Here is an 18,590-nt window from a genome sequence, read left to right as displayed (position 1 = left end):
TCGATCAATAAATCCGGTTTTTTTGAACACAACAAAAAGAAGGCATCGAATATTTTGTATACGTAGTTTTTTGATTAACTTTCGCCCAAATAATTGCACAATAAAAATTGTATGGAATTTCGACTGTTGTTTTGATCGCATTTTTTAGATCTCCACAAAAGTTCGACTTTGGATTGGCCCCAGAAACACAGATAATCACTCCCACAAAGGCTACCAGTGTCTGTGTATCAATTAATGGTTCTGTTTGGCTATTTATAGGTTTTGCGGTAAATTCGCTAATAATACTCAAATTTCAACAAGCCAGCACCCGCACTCTAACGTCCATCCCCCCTCGTCCAACATTTCCCCCACCATATTTGCCCCGAGTTTATTAATAATTTGCAAACCGAACCCAATGAGCAGTTAAGAATAATAAAAATCATTTCATATGATCCATGATTCATGGCCATGACAAGTTTGTGCAGAGACTTCGGCAGTGCTTATATGGCCAAGTATCGGCCGAGATTCTGGGGTGACTAAGCGGCAAAGGATTGGAGTAATCCGGTGGCGGCTCCAAAATCGGCAATGAGTTATATGGCTTATGCTGATAAAACCATAAATAGAGATTTTGCAGATCGAAAAATATGAATTTCAATCGTTAAAATGGTTCTTATTGTGATCTTTAAGCAGAACTAAATTAGGCAATTAAAATGCAGCTACAGCTTATGAAATACATTTTTGAAACTAAACTCTTAATTCTTTATTCATACCTTAGGAAAAACTCTTTCTTTTATTTGATTGGAAATATATTTTTTATTAAAGAAAATTAGGCATTAAATAACTTGTAACTTCCAAATACATTGAAGAATTAAACGTCTTTAGTTGAATTAAACGGTAGTAAATATCTCTTTTCATTTGATGAGAAATTCCATAAAAAATATTTATAACATATGTAATTATAAATTTCACAATGCTTATTATTATATTTGTCAAAAATTAACTAAAAAGTTATGAAATCTGATATACACTTTTAAAAATGTGCCTCATATCTAATTTATTTTAGGAAAAGCTATAGAGTTGAAAAGAAGCCACTTTCATTAACCTAGTTGTAAAACTCTCTGTTCATTTGATTGAAAATATATTTAAATTTAAGGAAAACTAGTTTCAATCAAGCAGGTGACAGACATCTCTTTCCATAGAAAAAAGCTCCGGTTACGTGTTAGCTTTCCAAAGAAATCTCATTTAATTAAACTATATGACGTGTGACTTTTATAGAGCACTTATTCCGGCATATTTGGGTTCGGCTCGATTCCGTTCCGTTCTGTCCTGTCCTGTTCTTTTTGTTCGGTTTGGCAGTGATTCGAACGCTATTAAAAACGCATTACCCCATCGGGAGGGCAGAAGTCGGCGGAAGACGGAGGACAGGACCAGTTTGAGGTCGGTATTCACTGTGGTCCTGGCACTCCGCAGTTGGGCTGGGCCCCATCGATGAAGCCGATGATGATGATGATGATGGCTAATAGCTTTGTTAGCTTTTATACGTTTGTCTGGCTTGTGACTTTATTATGTCGTTCGATGCATTCGTTTCTTTCCCGTCCCCTTGCGGCATACGAAATTGGTTAACTCTCGTTGTTGGCCCATTGTCTTGGGCAATCGTCAACGTCATGGATGTGGCTCTGGGTCTGGGCCTTGTCTTCATCTGGGCTGCAGCTGTAATCGGTTTTGGTTTTGGTTTTGGCTTTGGTTTGGGTTTGGGTTTTGGTTTCGGTTTCTGTCAGATGGAATTGTACCAAATAAAGCTGAGATCCCGAGCCCGTCTTGCCCCGAAGCGCCTGCCATTTGACAAATGTGCGTTTTTAGCCATCTCATTGTTGTGGCAAACAGACTTCAATATGCAAATACATTGAAATTAGTTGCCAGGCAGCGATCGGAATCAGCGGGGAGTTTGGATCCGAGATCCGAGGCTGGAGTCGTGTCTTGTAGTTGGCCTGTGGAATTTGCATGATTTGCCAAAGTCTTTGGGGTTTTTTGGCGCCGCTTGCGGGGGATTACGACTGATCTCGGGGCTTAATGGCCATGTGGCTGTAGGTTGTATGTAAGTCGTAGGCATTCCGCTGTTAATTGAATTAAGCCAGCGACATGGTCCACTCCGAAGGTAATTGGCAGGAGGCAGGCCAGCCGGGCTTTTAAGTGGAATTCGCGATGGCGAGAGTGTGATAAGGACGGGACTGGAGGATACTACCCTACACTACAGCACACTATACTATGCATATACATACCTACCGCCGATCATTAGAGGCCCCGTCTAGACGCCGTCTGCGCGCCATGCGTATAACCCTTTCGGGAGCCGAGAAACCAGAACTGAGAACCCAGAACCCTAACCAATTTTCTGCAGTTGAAGTGCAGCGCAACCCCGAGCTCGCTTAATTGCCCAGGCCTTGTCGGTTGGGTTGACGCCATGTCGGGACCATTAGAAACCCCAACGCCAGCCCATAATCACTGGCCCTCGGCCACTTTAATTGGCACGACATCGTCTAAGTCTGACTCATGTAATGCCGCCGCCGGGTCCCCAATTACACACATTACAGAATAATACAGAGGGCCGAGATCTTAGGAACTGGACCTCAAATTAAATGCCCTGCTAATTCCCACTATTGCTTGGCTATTTTCGGATCAACCTTAGGCCCCATCAACCAACCCAGCCCAAGCCCCGGTCGCAGACGATTTCTCAACTCATTCACTCAATCGCACATTAACCCCAGCTGAAAAGGCCGACTGATTTGGCGATTTGGAAATTGCGTACAGTGCATACATGTGGCACGATCATCATCGCCATGGGCATTAAAATATGAACAATGAACCCACACGATAAGCCGAGAACCCAGGCGATCCAATTGAAATCAACTCGAGCTCGGGCCCTTGACCAGAATCAAGAATTGTATTTGGAATGGCACTTAAAGAGTGCTCTTGAGTTGAGCGATGGGGAATCACGGCGACATTGAAGCTCGCTGTTACATAATCTCCGCGGAAAACTGCGACTTGCCTTCTCCTCCTCCTCCTGAGCAAACAAATTCTCAATGGTGATTAATTTGAAGACCTCCACTTTATCAAAGTCATCTAATTCTTGTATTCGGACAAAGAACCATTTCCTAGAAACAGTAAAATAAACTAATGAGGCATACGTACCATATAGTATACATATGTAGTAGTTCCCACTTTTGATTTGCATTGTCCTTGTCAACCATGAGACGCTTGACAAATTGCACCTAATCGCAGGGAGCGGGCACAACAACACCACTTGAACCGATCGTCACGTAGTCGATCGCTGCATTTGCTACTTTTCGCATGTGTGTGCCTCGTTATCAAGTGCAGAAATTAACATATTATTCAGAGCTCTACATATGTATATATAGTCCAACATGAGCTTAGGCTTATCAGGTCGGTAGGTATGACAAATACCGATTACCGGGAAGTATATGGGGCCTAAAGATTGGCGGAAATACCTAAGTATATTTCCAAGTCAGATGCTTCATAATTTTGCTGGCTAAAAAATATGTATTTCATTTTGACCTTATGTTTTTAATTTTTATACCCTTGCAGAGGGTATTATAATTTTGGTCAAAAGTGTGCAACGCAGTGAAGGAGACATCTCCGACCCTATAAAGTATATATATTCTTGATCAGGATCACCTCCTGAGTTGATATAGCCATGTCCGTCTGTCCGTCTGTCCGTCTGTCCGTCTGTCCGTCTGTCCGTCTGTCTGTCCGTCTGTCTGTTTCTACGCGAACTAGTCTCTCAGTTTTAAAGATATCGAATTGAAACTTTGCACACACCCTTCTTTCCTTTGCACGCAGTATATAAGTCGGAATGGCCGGGATCGGCCGACTATATCCTATAGCTGCCATATAACTGAACGATCGGAAATGCCATAACTTTGGTGTTTGTAAAGTTAGGAAGTTGGGATTTTCTATGGGTTTTATATTTGGCCAATCAATCCGACTTACCAAATTTCATAAGGATCGGCCGACTATATCCTATAGCTGCCATATAACTGATTGATCGGAAATGCCATAACTCTGCTGTTTGTTAAGTTAGGAAGTTGGGACTTTCTGTGGGTTTTTTATTTGGCCAATTAATCCGACCTACAAAATTTCATAAGGATCGGCCGACTATATCCTATAGCTGCCATATAACTGAACGATTGGAAAAGCCATAACTTTGATGTTTTTAAAGTTAGGAAGTTGGGTTTTTTTTTTGAGTATTAAGAATGCATCATAAGAATAATTTTGGAGAATATAATTTACAGAGTATTCTGCAAGGGTATATCAACTTCGGCTCCGCCCGAAGCTAGCTTTCCTTTCTTGTTACGCTTAATATTATACTCATAAACATACCATCGGAACTTGTTAATTATATTTTTATGTATCGTTTGGTATATGGTATGGAAAAACTATGTTTTGATTTTTTGTTTCTGGTAGTTATGTAAGGTTAAATATCTAATGCGGTTGATGTACCAAAGACTTGCACAAAAGAAATTAGTATTCTACTTACAATATAAGTAGAGCTTTATCACAGATTTTAGGGTACCTCTTAGTCCATCACTTTCCCTGTCCATTAGCACTTGTTCGAATGCCGCTGACATTTGTTAGGTCAAGCACCGATTTGGGCCGGCCAATCTCTCTTTCTCAGCTCTCCCGATCGCCGCAGGGTGTGTCACACGATCTCCGATTGGGAATCGAACCGGGGCTTGGGATTACGCTGGGGATTGGGATTAGCGCCTAGTGAATCACAGAGATTCGTATCCGCATTTGGTGCGTTCGGCGTTTGGTTGGCGCCACTTTGAAGCGGCCAGAAATCAATAAAAAATCAAAAACCTACAAACCAACAGAGAAGCTGAACGACAACAAATCTTTGGCGAATTCGTGGTGCTGGTGTTGTTGTTGCTGTGCTTGTTCAAGACAAATAATAAAATATTATGCGCCATCGAAATTAATTATAACTCAAACAAGCATTACAATATTCCCTGGCTGGCGCCAGCCCGTCAAAGATCATTAACATTTTTATGATCCGCCAGTCGAACAAAGAGCCACCACACATAAGGCTCGTATCTGTTGTTACCTGTACCACCACTCGCTCACTTTCGGATACATGGATACAGAGATACAGAGATACACGGATATAGCTATGCGTACGCACCCATAAATCGCAAAACTAATAATGTCCAGGTTGTCTTAACACCTCCCAAAGAGGCGGGGCGAGGGCTGCGCTGATGATTCGCAGAATTCAGACAGTGTCTCTATCTATGGCCTCATCTTCATCTCGGGTTCTGGGCAGGAGTCGTAAAACCCAAAACGGGATGATTTACTGGCCAAAATTTCACCCTGGGCGGCGGCAAGTGCAAAGTGTCTGTCTCTCCAAAACAACAGTTGTTGCACGGGCACACACAGACACTGACACGCTGACAAATCGGTTCTAAATTTAATTTGAACAACAAAGTTGTAGGTACAAATTGGTACAAGACACCTGCAGAATATCCAAACAAATCTATTTTCGCCCGCTGCGCTGTTATTTTTAAACTAACCGGCTTGATCGTGATCTTTCTCCACCAAAACACAATTTCTTTCCAGTCATAATTCACGCGAGCCACAGCCACAACAAAAACCGAAAGCAAAGCATTTAACGAGAATTGTGCAGAGGAAAAACTAATAGAGATTTCCGCGAACATCGACCGACGCCTGTGAAAATGTGTTGCCAATCAAGTGGCCAGTGGAAAAATTCTGCGCAGCAGCCACAGGAATCAGCGGCGCCAAGGCGGCATTTCCACGGAGTTTGCCAATGGACCCAGGTCCTGATCCTCACCGTAATCCTGCTGACCGTGCTCCAAATGCAGACAGTCGCCGCCATCGGAGTGGGCGATAGTCTCTCAGGTGAGTTACCATGAAGTAGTTTGTAAGTGATCACTTGGCGGGCTCTTGAATTATTTTTAGAGATCAATGTGGATTTTATTGTTCAGATATAGAAAACTGTTTATGGGACTGCGTATTTAAAATGATTAGATCAATGCTTTGCTGATGACATGTTCAAGTATTTTGAATACTTATTTCGATTAATTAGTGTGAGTTTCCTTGTCGGGCTCTAAATTTTTCTAAGAAATCCATTTAAAAAATAATTCCATGGCGCCCACTTTTGGTTTTTTGATTATTTTTATTTATTTCAGGATCAAATAATTAGAATCGCTATAATTTCGCTATTAGTTAAATGATTAGTTATTTGATTACTTAAAAAATTACAAAAATAATTAGATAAATGAGTCTTTCCCTGAGTTTTTTGTTAAATAACATTTTGTAATCGCATTAAATAAAGGATTTCTGTAATTCAAATTTTTTTAAATTTTCTTATTTCATACTTTGATGTAAATTAAACATTCATAAAGTCGTCGTAAATAATTTTTTAACGATAATTTAAGGACCATTGCTAATTGTTTTATCACATTTTTTTGGCTATAAATTTCCAATCCGATCGTTAAACTTTCCACAAACCTTAATGAAGATCCACATTCTTCCCGGTCTAAAAAATATTATTTAAAAATTCCCCCAGATGTGTTCATCTAAGCGGCTTGCCGGATTTTCTATGGCTTATGACTATGAATCATGGATTTTGGCTGATTTTTACGAGCTTATAACAGCTTTAACTGCCAACCAATGCGTTCGGTTATAGAGCGGGGTTATATAGTCATTTCGATCGCTTTTCTACTGAAACTGAGTCAGAGTCAACTTTATGGAATTGTGTGAAAGGCGACATGTTAACCTTTCGCTGGACTTTGTTTCAAATGTATCCTTGGGAATTATAAAAAACCTTTTTAATAATCCAGGCTTTAAAGAAAGGAAAAATATAAAAAGTCTAATGATTTGTATAAGATAAACTTAAGCAATTAACCTTTTTTGAAGCCTCAGAAAATAACTTAAATATAATTATTAAACCTAACAAGCAAGTAGTCAATGTTGTAAAATCACGATTAAAATAATTAATCTGGAATTAAAGTGGTATTAAGTTGATCATATAGATATGTGTTGACTCTAGCACAGTACTAACAAGAAAGGAAAGCTAACTTCGGGCGGAGCCGAAGTTGAAATACCCTTGCAGAATATTCTGCAAATTATATTCTCCAAAATCATTCATAATGCATTCTTAATACTCATAAAAAATCCCAACTTCCTAACTTTAAAAACACCAAAGTTATGGCATTTCCAATCGTTCACTTATATGGCAGTTATAGAATATAGTCGGCCGATCCTTATGAAATTTGATATGTCGGATTGATTAGGCAAAAATAAAACCCATAGAAAATCCCAACTTCCTAACTTAACAAACACCAACGTTATGGCATTTCCGATCAATCAGTCATATGGCAGCTATAAGATATAGTCGGCCGATCCTTATGAAATTTGGTACGTCGGATTGATTGGCCAAATATAATACCCATAGAAAATCCCAACTTCCTAACTTTACAAACACCAAAGTTATGGCATTTCCGATCAATCAGTTATATGGCAGCTATAAGATATAGTCGGCCGATCCTTATGAAATTTGGTACGTCAGATTGATTGGCCAAATATAAAACCCATAGAAAGTCCCAACTTCCTAACCTAACAAACAGCAGAGTTATGGCATTTCCGATCAATCAGTTATATGGCAGCTATAGGATATAGTCGGCCGATCCCGGCCGTTCCGACTTATATACTGCGTGCAAAGGAAAGAAGGGTGTGTGCAAAGTTTCAATTCGATATCTTTAAAACTGAGAGACTAGTTCGCGTAGAAACAGACAGACGGACAGACAGACGGACAGACGGACATGGCTATATCAACTCAGGAGGTGATCCTGATCAAGAATATATATACTTTATAGGGTCGGAGATTTCTCCTTCACTGCGTTGCACACTTTTGACCAAAATTATAATACCCTCTGCAAGGGTATAAAAATGTTCAGGTTTTTTAGGGGATTTTTGATTTTTAGGGATAATTATTCGATTATTGCTTGAATTAAATTGAATTGAATAAAGTTGTTAATAATGAAATCCAAAGGATTTATTTTTAAATTTTCCCAAAAGTAGTTGAGTACCGCTCTGCTGTTCCTAGGCGTTACACCCGAACACGTGCCGCCGCTGATCCCCCTGAGCCACCTCCTAATCCCCTTTCCACTCAATTGACTGGCGCTTAATCTGCGACTGTGATTAATCGGCGAACGTCGCCAACGCCAGCGGTAGGGGAGCGGGGGGCTTTAATCGAGGGGCTAGGGATCCGGCGGGATTTGCTACTGACTGAGCATATTCAAGCGTTGTCTGCGTCGCCGTCACTGGCACGACTTCAATTTCGCTGTTTTCGTCTGGCTCCTCTAAAAAACATATTGAGTGGGCTTTTTTATGGGTTTTCGAGTGTGTTAAATGAAAATAAAATTCGCATAAATTAAATATATTGCAATGCCGATATCGAGTTACTTGAACCAAGTTCATTAACTGTTCTAGTCGAAAAGAGAAAGGAATGTAGAAAGTCCCCAGCGGCAAACCAGATATTTTTGTTTAATTCGGGAGAGGGAAATTTTCCATTGATTTGAAAATGGGAGTGGTGTAGGGAAAAGGAGTGGGAAAACAGCAGGACACAATCGCATAACAGGAAAGAGTGGACCAAAAACAACAATCATCTAAAGTCCAGCATCAAAGAACAAAGCGAACCAAAAACAAACAAGCGACCAAATTACACAGATCGTTTCTTGAGGGGAGATCAAGTGGGAGGAACCACGATAATAATGCAGAATAAAACAAAGTCCTAAAGCCGCCCACAGAGATCACAAGAAGAAAAAAAAGGAAGGTAGCTCGAATGGATCACCCCGCCTATCTTTTTTATATGAACTTTGTACACAGAAAATAATTCAGAAAACGTTGAGATTAATTGTATTTAACAAACGATGATTTGTGTTTTTAATAGTAATCATAATTATTAAAACAATGTTAAGTTTATTTCCATAAAAAATAATTTCATGGAAATAATAATAATAACTGTATAACTTAATTTTCCGTTAGAAAAATGTTATACATTGATAAAAATTTTAATTTATTAATTATTATCCTATAACACCCATATATATATGTATTTATGTACATACATTTTTTCTGTGTAGCGCCGGCGTCTTAATTTACCGCCGAACAGCGGGTGAGAGCGAGAGGGATGGCGCATGTGTCTGTGTGTTTATCAGCACATTGCAGGTGGTCCTCACTTTTCGGGAAGAAGAAGACCGGGCTCAGCACGCTGAGGTCGTGTCTCTCCCGCTCCCTTACTCCCGCTGTACCTGCCTTTCCATCTCCCTCTACGTTTCCGTTTACCTTTTCCTTTGCCTTCCCAATGCTTTCGTTGTTGTTATTGTTCTTGTTGTTGGGGAACATGTTTAACATGCAACGCTTGGCTACTTTTGACTTAAGCGCCAGCAGCGACGCCGGCAGAGACGCCAGCAGAGCACGGGCAGAGGAAAAGGTAAAAACCAAACAAAGTGGCAACAACAACAATCACAGGTCGATGTTGAAAAGTACCTGTACACAGATAAAAAATATCATATAATAATAATAATTTTAATGCTTTTTAATGCTTCTCATACATTTTAAAAAATGATAATTTGCATTTACATAGAGAATTTATATTTAAGACTTTTAGATTGGTTTTATCAACAATTTTAAAGAATTTAAAAAGTATTTAATAATTCAATTATTTTTCTAAGAACATAGAAATATGGTGATAATATAAAAAAAACAGTTTAATCTTTGACTTGTTTTCGTGTTATGCGTAATAAAATGCTGCTTGGAAAAAATAATTATATTTCTTACGTAAACAACAACAAACATAACTTTCTTGTCTAAACTAAAACTTTGAAATTATTCCTGAACAATATTTTGTATTTACTAATTCGTATTTAAGCTAAAAGTAAATTGATTTTATAAAGGTCTTAGAGACATTCTCCGCTATTTATTTTTACCGTGTAAAGTCCACAGGCAAACACATAAATCCAGTGGCCTAATCTCATTGACCCGCAGAAGGAGATCAGACACATAAGTAGGGTGAGGGTGAGGGCATTCCCATAGAGAAGAGTCCATTTTGGGTCACGTGCTCGGATAAGATCTCAGTCGGTGGGCAATTTCCGGCGTTTGTACATGCAATGAATCGTCTTGTTTGTGTTTGTTTGGTATTATTACATCAAGAGTCAACGTCAGAGGCAGGAAATGCAGTGGGAGGGGCCCGAAAGGGGATTAACTTAACTTACTCACATCTGATAGGCACATCACTAATCCGCACTCCAATTCTATTACAGGCGTACGTCAATCCTGCTCGAACGAGGGTGAGGAAGTGCAACTGAAGAACCAACCGCAGATTTTCACCTGTTTCAAGTGCGAATGCCAGGTGAGTCGAAGTAAAGTGCTTGCCACTTTAACTTCCCCTTTTGTCCCCCTGAACCCCCGATTCTCAGCCAACTTTTTTAAGGCTCCACGGATCCTGGCCAAGTTTGCGAGTGGAGTTTGCTTTTTGGCCTCGATAAAAGTCACTTAAAGCGAAATGAAACGAAATGAAATAACATAAACATGCTTGCTGAAATAAATCTCTTGTACTTGTTTCGTCCCCTTCACTCCTATTTGTCTCATTCCCCCTCTATATTTCTATCTCGCTCTCAGCATGGGGCGACGCCAGTGTCCAGCCAGCAGGACATTCAGACTCATGTCATTGCAGTTAAATTCTTAGCCGTCTGCCAAAATGAAAAATACCAAAAATGGTTCAAATACTTCAATAAGATTGCCAGCAAAAACTTACCCACTTTAAGTTAAAGTTAAAGTTTAACATTTGTGTACCGTTAACATCAGAAAGAAAATATTTAACCAGATTTAGTATAAAATGTTTTCGATTACTATTTAAAAAATATTAATATTTATAATATATCTAATAATATTGTAGAGGTTTAAATATTTTAGAGCTTGCACACTTCACAGCAAATTATATTATTTAACATATTAGTGTTCCGTCTAAAATTAACATATTTTGTGCTATGCGTACAAGAGAAAGAAGCTGAAGATATGCCGGAATTTGTCGGAATGTTTGAGCATGTTTGCATTTGTTTGGATTCAACTCTTCCTCGCCAACACGCTCTTTCTCTTTCCCCTTTGGCCGTCCCCCTTCAGTGAATTTTTTATGATCCAAGGTCGTCAAACGGGTTTCGCGCCGTCATCCGCAATGTGGGACGGGTATCATGGTAAGGGGTACCTTGGTATTGGCAAGGGTATTCGGTTCGGTGTTGGGTCCGCGGATCGATCTCGGCACTCGATCGTTTGACAAACACTTGGCGCCGCCGCTGTGATTTTTCGTCGCCAGGTTCCCATCAACAGCCTCTCTCTTTCACTCGGCCTCGTCCCGCCATCTCTTTCCCTTTCTGGCGCGGCTCAAACGGCGGCTTCGTGTCGTCATTAAGCAAGCGCGTGCTCATCTGGCTGATCGATAGAAAGAGAGAGGTGGAATGGGGCGCAGGTGGAATGAAGGAGGTGGCTGGGTTGTCAAGACACAGAAAAAAATATTCAATTCTAGTTCTATTTATTTTATGTTTTTTTTATAAATTCCTTGAGTTAAAAATTATCTTTATAGAATGAGTTATATAAGAAATGTTCAACTGCATGTCTTAAACGTAAAACAATTTTTTTTTGAGATTTTCTTTTTGATTAAAAATTATATTAAAAATGTACACTTTAGTGATCTTTAATTAAAAATATTAAAACCAAAAATGATTGTTCCATTTTTGTTGCCATAACACATATTTTTAAATACTTATCATAACTTATCATATCGATGTTTTTATAATTTTCATTTCGTTAGGTTTTTGATTATGTCGAATTTTCTATTTGAATATTAAAAAAACATTTAACTTTTAAAAACTTTGTTTTTGTGAACTTTAGGTTTCTGACGGAACTTGTTAATACACATCTGCAATATTTTAAAACATATATATTTTTTAAATGATTTAGGGTTGTAATACTTAACTCAGGACCAGTTTAAGAAGATATTTTTCACTGTGAGTCTGTCGTGAGCCTTTTGCTAATTTAGCGCTAAGCGCTGCTAAACGCCGCTGCTCCAATTTGAGCGGCAAGCGTTCAAGCTGGCGCCGACCGATCGATCGGGCGATCCAAGCGATCCAACCGATCGATCGATCGCTGAATCTTTTTTCGCCTGCGGCTGAGCTTCGCTTCGCTGTTGTTATTATTTCCATTGTTGCTGCGGTTGCTGCTGTCGTCGTCGTCAAGTGGGCGTAACCGAAATTAAAAAGCAGCAGCAAAATCAGCGGGGGGGAGCAAAAAAAAATACGATACTGGCGCCACCTTACTGGGAAGGCGCCATCACTATCTCCGTCTCTTTCCGGATCGACCGCATGCTGCATCTCTGTCGCACGCGCTGGGGATTCGTCGCTCGACTCATTAAAAGTTCATGAAATCGAATTTAACCCGAGCTCGATGTGATTTCTCTTAGATTCGCTCTTAAGTCCAGAAAATCACAACGCTCCGCAATGGAGCGTGCAAAGCGTTAAGCTGTAATCGGGGCTTGAACGCATAAAACCGATAAATAATGCCTGCTTACACAGCTCCCGTACTTTAACTCTCGCGTTATTCCCACCCATTTAAGTCGAATCTTTACGACTGACGTTTATTGTCAAAAATATATGAATATACGGGCACGCATAGAACAGGCTTACACACATATTTGTCGGGTATTCCGAAATCGTCAAGGACAATTTAAGAAAATTGGTACCCCATCCCCTGAAAAGGCCACAAATTTTCGGTTTTATGTGAATATTATGCTGAATCCGCTGAATTCGCACTTAATGGCTTATGATTTAAACGATTTTCCGGGGGGATTTCCTCAACCAACCAGACAGACAAATGATTGAGCAGGACTTTTATGTGTATTTGCAAATTATATTATTTTTTTCTGAAAATGGGTAAACATGTGATTAGAGGATACAGTCAGTGATTGATAAATATTTACAAGATATTTTGCATTAGTATTGATGAAAAATGTATAATATTAACGTAGAAACGGGATTAGCATTTTTACTTCACTTTTGTATTAATATTAATGAAGGATTTACGATCGCCAGGGGCAACTCGGTAAATTGGAATCGTAAGAGCAGTTTTAGTGTGAATAACTTTAACTAAATAAATTCACTTTTGCAAATATGGAATTCTAGAGCACGGACAAACCAGATTTGGCCAAATATTTTCATACAGGTCTGCCAATTCCTTTCCTGCAAATTCTTAGGCAAACCGTTCTAAACCCGATGCCGATTCCGATTCCAAGTCCAATTCCGATTCCAATTTGAGCCCGTGTAGCCCACAAGTGACAAAATACACATGACCATAAAACCACAAGACTGCCATTACCATATTCACTCCGTGTCTAGAGCGGCAGACTCCAACCTGGCCAACTTAACTCCGAGATGGCCAACAACAGAGTGAGCGGCGGAAAGAGAGGCTCAGACGGAGAAGGAGACGGAGACAGTGTTAAAACCGATCATGTTTTGTCAAACGCAAGGTCGTTAGAGGCCGTTTGCAAATGTGGTTCTGCCACTGTGGCACACACACACACACACACACACACACACACACACACACCCATTTAAGCCCGGAGTCTTTAAGTTGTTGTTGCGGACTGCCGCTGGGCAAGAATCAAAACAACAACATCCCCTATCCACTCTCCATCACACAATGCTACTTAGCAGCTCAAGTTGCCATCGTGGCGCCTTTGGCTTTGGCAATCTCTCGCAGAAAAAATGCCTCAACTTTCATGTTGGCTGGGCATTTTTCTATACCGGTTCCCGATTAGAAAGAAAGAATTCCGAAGCATAAACAGCTGGATGCGAGTTGGCCGATACCAAGTCGAAGCTCTGGCCGGATTTCGAGAGCATGTGAACTTTGATCCGTGAGATACGACAAGCGATTAGAGTGATATTCAATCTACAAGCTTACTGGATTTCAAGAAATGCACAGAAAACAAAGAGTGAATTAACTCATATATTTGATAAATAAATATGACAATCTTTAATCGAATATCTCGTTTTCTTGAACATTATAAATGTATTTTAGAAAAATGTAATCTGTTTAAAGTGTTCATCGAAATCCTAAAACTGAACTATTAAATATAACAATGAAGTTTTAGCCAAAAATATGGAACCTCAAATTAATTAAAATTTAATTGTACATTAAATTAATTGGATCCCATTCTATACCAAAAAAAACAGGTCGACCTTTAATTTGCTCAATTTTATTTTTTGTGTAGAAATGGGGGCTGGGGGAGTTACGACAATGCCGCACTAAAGTGCCATTAAAATTCCAACTAACAACTGCCATTAAAACTAATACGATGATAAAAATCTCGCAGCCAGAGACCGCGACTGAGACTCTCGAGATTTTCATTTTCATAACAATTGCAAATTTTGCACGTTGCGGCCCCATCCAAATTGAGATCCAATCTGGTTTGCTTGCACTAAATTATACACACACAGATACTCACCAACATTGTTCGGAGCAACTGCATACAAATTAGTGAAATATTTTGCCTGTTTTTGGTCGACATCTATCTAGATTTATAGATACATTTACAATTAGTGGCGGCTCCGGCTCCGACTCGGGCTCTATTATTATTGCCGGGCTGGATCTGGCTTTAACCTGTCACTGCCAACAGCTGGCACTGCTGCTGCGCGGCACTCAAGGGTTAAAGTTAAAGTTAAAGTTAAAGGCAATGGCAATTGCACAAGCCGGCCAAGTTGCAACAGTTTGACTTATGATCGACATCAATTCCAATGCACCCCGCTGCAGCTGTCAGCATGTCGTTAACAGCCAAATGGCTAGAAAATCCAGATGCATAGATACCCGCATATAAATATATATCTAAGCTGATTTGGCGCTGCTTACCTGTGGGCAGGCAATCAGCCGAGGGATCAACTAACGAGTTGCAAAGAGAGCGGGGGCTTTCGGTCCTAAGGATAAATTACTGCAGCATAAATTAGCCGACTTTGCATAATCCCAGCTCATTTCCCACTTTAACATCCACAGAGAAAATGGAAAACAATGACATTTATGTTCTGCCATTTAAAACGGTTCTTATCAGGTATTTAAATTGAACTAAATTACATTACACCAATGAGGTCAAAACATTAATATGGAAATGCAAAATTTACATTCAGGGGTAAAACTTAGGTTTATTAATTTTATTGAAATATTGAGGAAAGATTACATAGTTGGTTGTAATAAATCGTTACAAATTTAAAGTTTTTAAAATATATATTTCCTCATTTCGGTAAATCTAGAGACCGAATCGAAATTCTATCTTAGATATATATTTCTCAGTGTAGGTAACCCCAAATGAAGTGGAAGTCAAAGCAATCGCCACGCCCAAAGTAAATTACAGTGAAGGTCAGAGTGCAGAGCCTCATTGAGCAATGGCAATTCCCAAAGCAATTGCTGGGCTGTAAATCAGGTGGAGGTGTATTTTATGGGGCAGGGCAGTGGGGATATATAAGTGTGCACTGCACTCACCAATCATCAGCTCAGCTGCTCAGTGACAGCCATCTTTCACATGGCTAAGCGCATTTGTGCAAATCGCGCATACGCCACATGGGGCCGAGGAACGATCTCAGCAATAAGACTAATTTATTGTCTTGCTTTTTATTTGAATTTTACAGAACGGATTCGTGAATTGTCGCGATACCTGTCCGCCCGTCAATGATTGCTATATTCTGGATAAGTCGAACGGCACTTGTTGCCGAAGATGCAAAGGTAAGACAGCGGATATATTATATATATACTTAAGTCTTAGATAACATATTACATATTAATCATAACACAATAGGGTTTTTTAGCCTGTAAATAATAGATTTATTTAGCTGTGAAGGGGCATTTTTATACCTTTTTATACCCTTGCAGAGGGTATTATAATTTTGGTCAAAAGTGTGCAACGCAGTGAAGGAGACATCTCCGACCCTATAAAGTATATATATTCTTGATCAGGATCACCTCCTGAGTTGATATAGCCATGTCCGTCTGTCCGTCTGTCCGTCTGTCTGTTTCTACGCAAACTAGTCTCTCAGTTTTAAAGCTATCGGATTGAAACTTTGCACACACCCTTCTTTCCTTTGCACGCAGTATATAAGTCGGAACGGCCGGGATCGGCCGACTATATCCTATAGCTGCCATATAACTGATTGATCGGAAATGCCATAACTTTCGTGTTTGTAAAGTTAGGAAGTTGGGATTTTCTATGGGTTTTATATTTGGCCAATCAATCCGACCTACCAAATTTCATAAGGATCGGCCGACTATATCCTATAGCTGCCATATAACTGATTGATCGGAAATGCCATAACTTTGGTGTTTGTAAAGTTAGAAAGTTGGGATTTTCTATGGGTTTTATATTTGGCCAATCAATCCGACCTACCAAATTTCATAAGGATCGGCCGACTATATCCTATAGCTGCCATATAACTGATTGATCGGAAATGCCATAACTTTGGTGTTTGTAAAGTTAGAAAATTGGGATTTTCTATGGATTTTATTTTTGGCCAATCAATCCGACCTACCAAATTTCATAAGGATCGGCCGACTATATCCTATAGCTGCCATATAACTGATTGATCGGAAATGCCATAACTTTGGTGTTTGTAAAGTTAGGAAGTTGGGATTTTCTATGGATTTTATTTTTGGCCAATCAATCCGACCTACCAAATTTCATAAGGATCGGCCGACTATATCCTATAGCTGCCATATAACTGAACGATTGGAAATGCCATAACTTTGTTGTTGTTAAAGTTAGGAAGTTCCGATTTTTTATGAGTATTAAGAATGCATCATATGAATAATTTTGGAGAATATAATTTACAGAGTATTCTGCAAGGGTATATCAACTTCGGCTCCGCCCGAAGTTAGCTTTCCTTTCTTGTTAGAGAGTATTATAGTTTTACTCAAAAGTTTGCCACGCGCTTATATATATTATATATTCTTGATGATCATCAGCAGTAGAATCGATCTAGCCCGCCCGTCTGTCCCACTCTAACTAGTCTCTCAGTTTTTAAGCTATTCCAAAGCTATTCCAAAAGTAATCTTTCTCTTGCAGGTAGTATATACATAAGTAGGAACGGATCAGACGACTTTATGATATAGCTCCCAATCAGAAGACTAAAAATGAAAACGATCCCGTGACATAGAGATTCTTTATAGATTTAGAGTTCTATAATTTTATAAAAATCGGACGACTATATCCTATATCTGCCATGGGAACATAGATTCATTGTTTTTTAACACAAATGCTTAAAAATTGAATTATAGAAAATAAGTTTTGTAATAGCATCATGGGTCCAATAACATTGGCTTTCCGAAGTTTGGTTATCTTCTTGTTTTAATTCACGCTCCTTAATCCCGCAGGTTGCACTTTCCGTGGCATGTCGTATGAGAGCGGATCGGAGTGGAGCGATCCGGCGGATCCCTGCAAGACGTACAAGTGCGTGGCCACCGTGGTCACCGAGACGGTGCAGAAGTGCTATTCGCAGTGCGACAACAACCAGCTGCAGCCACCGCGCCCCGGCGAATGCTGTCCCACCTGCCAGGGTGAGTCCCAAAGCCCCTCCAATTGATATCAGACCAGTCCCCAGTAGCATCACTCACTAAAATTAGCCCAAATCCCGCTAATGCCTCATAATCGTTAGACAATAGCGAGCCCAAGCAGATGCTCTACGAACGGGTATTACCAATGCAGCATAAAATATGCTAAAATGTTTCGAAATTCATAATTATTTGCCCAACGCAAAGTAGATCATCGCAGATAGTGCCAGCATTTTTATGTCTCTATCACCGAAATGATTTATTCATGGGCCAATCCGAAATTCGCCCCATCTCAAATCGAATCTGTGGTGATCCGCTGCGATCTGTTTTGATCTGTTCTCCGCGACGCGGCTGTTATTGTTGGCTCTGCTTATTTATGGGCTTTAAATTGTCTATTAAGGCGACAATGTCGCCCCGCATATTGGCATTGCGATCGCGGCTGAGAAAACAAAAGCAACGCAAATCGGGGGGCCCTCCTATGACGCTGCCTATGCAAATGCGGTAAATGCCGCTTGGAAACCCGTTTCGCCTTGTGGAAAATTTCTTGGCCCGTGGCCAAGCAAATCAAACCCAACTAAATCATAAGTGTCTGATGGCTAATGCCCGATGTCTAATTCTAATATCTGATGGGATTGCCTCTGTTCGACTCGTTGTCAGGTTGCAAGATCAACGGACAGACGGTGGCCGAGGGCCAGGAGGTGGACGCCTCCATCGACGACCGCTGTCTGGTCTGCCAGTGCCGCGGGAATCAGCTGACCTGCTCCAAGAAGACCTGCCCGGTGCTCCCGTGCCCCATGACCAAGCAGATCAAGCGTCCGGACGAGTGCTGTCCGCGTTGTCCGCAGAACCACAGTTTCCTACCGGTTCCAGGTGAGTTATCCAAACAAACTTAGATTTCTAAATAGTTCTAGTAAGAAAGAAAACTTGTACAAGTTAATCCA

General features: G+C 40.1%; 1 protein-coding gene across 2 annotated transcripts in view; it reads left to right on the top strand.

The window, feature by feature from the left end:
• LOC108052784 (BMP-binding endothelial regulator protein) overlaps positions 1-18,590 on the top strand; it is a 30,262-nt gene that overhangs the window by 8,684 nt on the left and 2,988 nt on the right. The window contains exons 1-6 of one of the 2 annotated variants that reach the window (XM_017135273.2): positions 4,538-5,478; positions 5,608-5,907; positions 10,335-10,423; positions 15,738-15,831; positions 17,473-17,655; positions 18,307-18,519. In XM_017135273.2, the coding sequence (XP_016990762.2) occupies positions 5,724-5,907; positions 10,335-10,423; positions 15,738-15,831; positions 17,473-17,655; positions 18,307-18,519 (763 nt within the window). In that variant the 5' untranslated portion in view covers positions 4,538-5,478; positions 5,608-5,723. Of the gene's footprint in view, positions 1-4,537; positions 5,479-5,607; positions 5,908-10,334; positions 10,424-15,737; positions 15,832-17,472; positions 17,656-18,306; positions 18,520-18,590 lie in introns of those variants that run through there. The other variant, XM_017135272.2, reaches the window with a different exon arrangement.

The sequence above is a fragment of the Drosophila rhopaloa genome, unplaced genomic scaffold (genome assembly GCF_018152115.1).
Source record: "Drosophila rhopaloa isolate 14029-0021.01 unplaced genomic scaffold, ASM1815211v1 contig_115, whole genome shotgun sequence".
NCBI lineage: Eukaryota > Metazoa > Arthropoda > Insecta > Diptera > Drosophilidae > Drosophila > Drosophila rhopaloa.
Note: the sequence above shows the minus strand (reverse complement) of the source record. Positions and strands in the feature narration are given on the sequence as shown.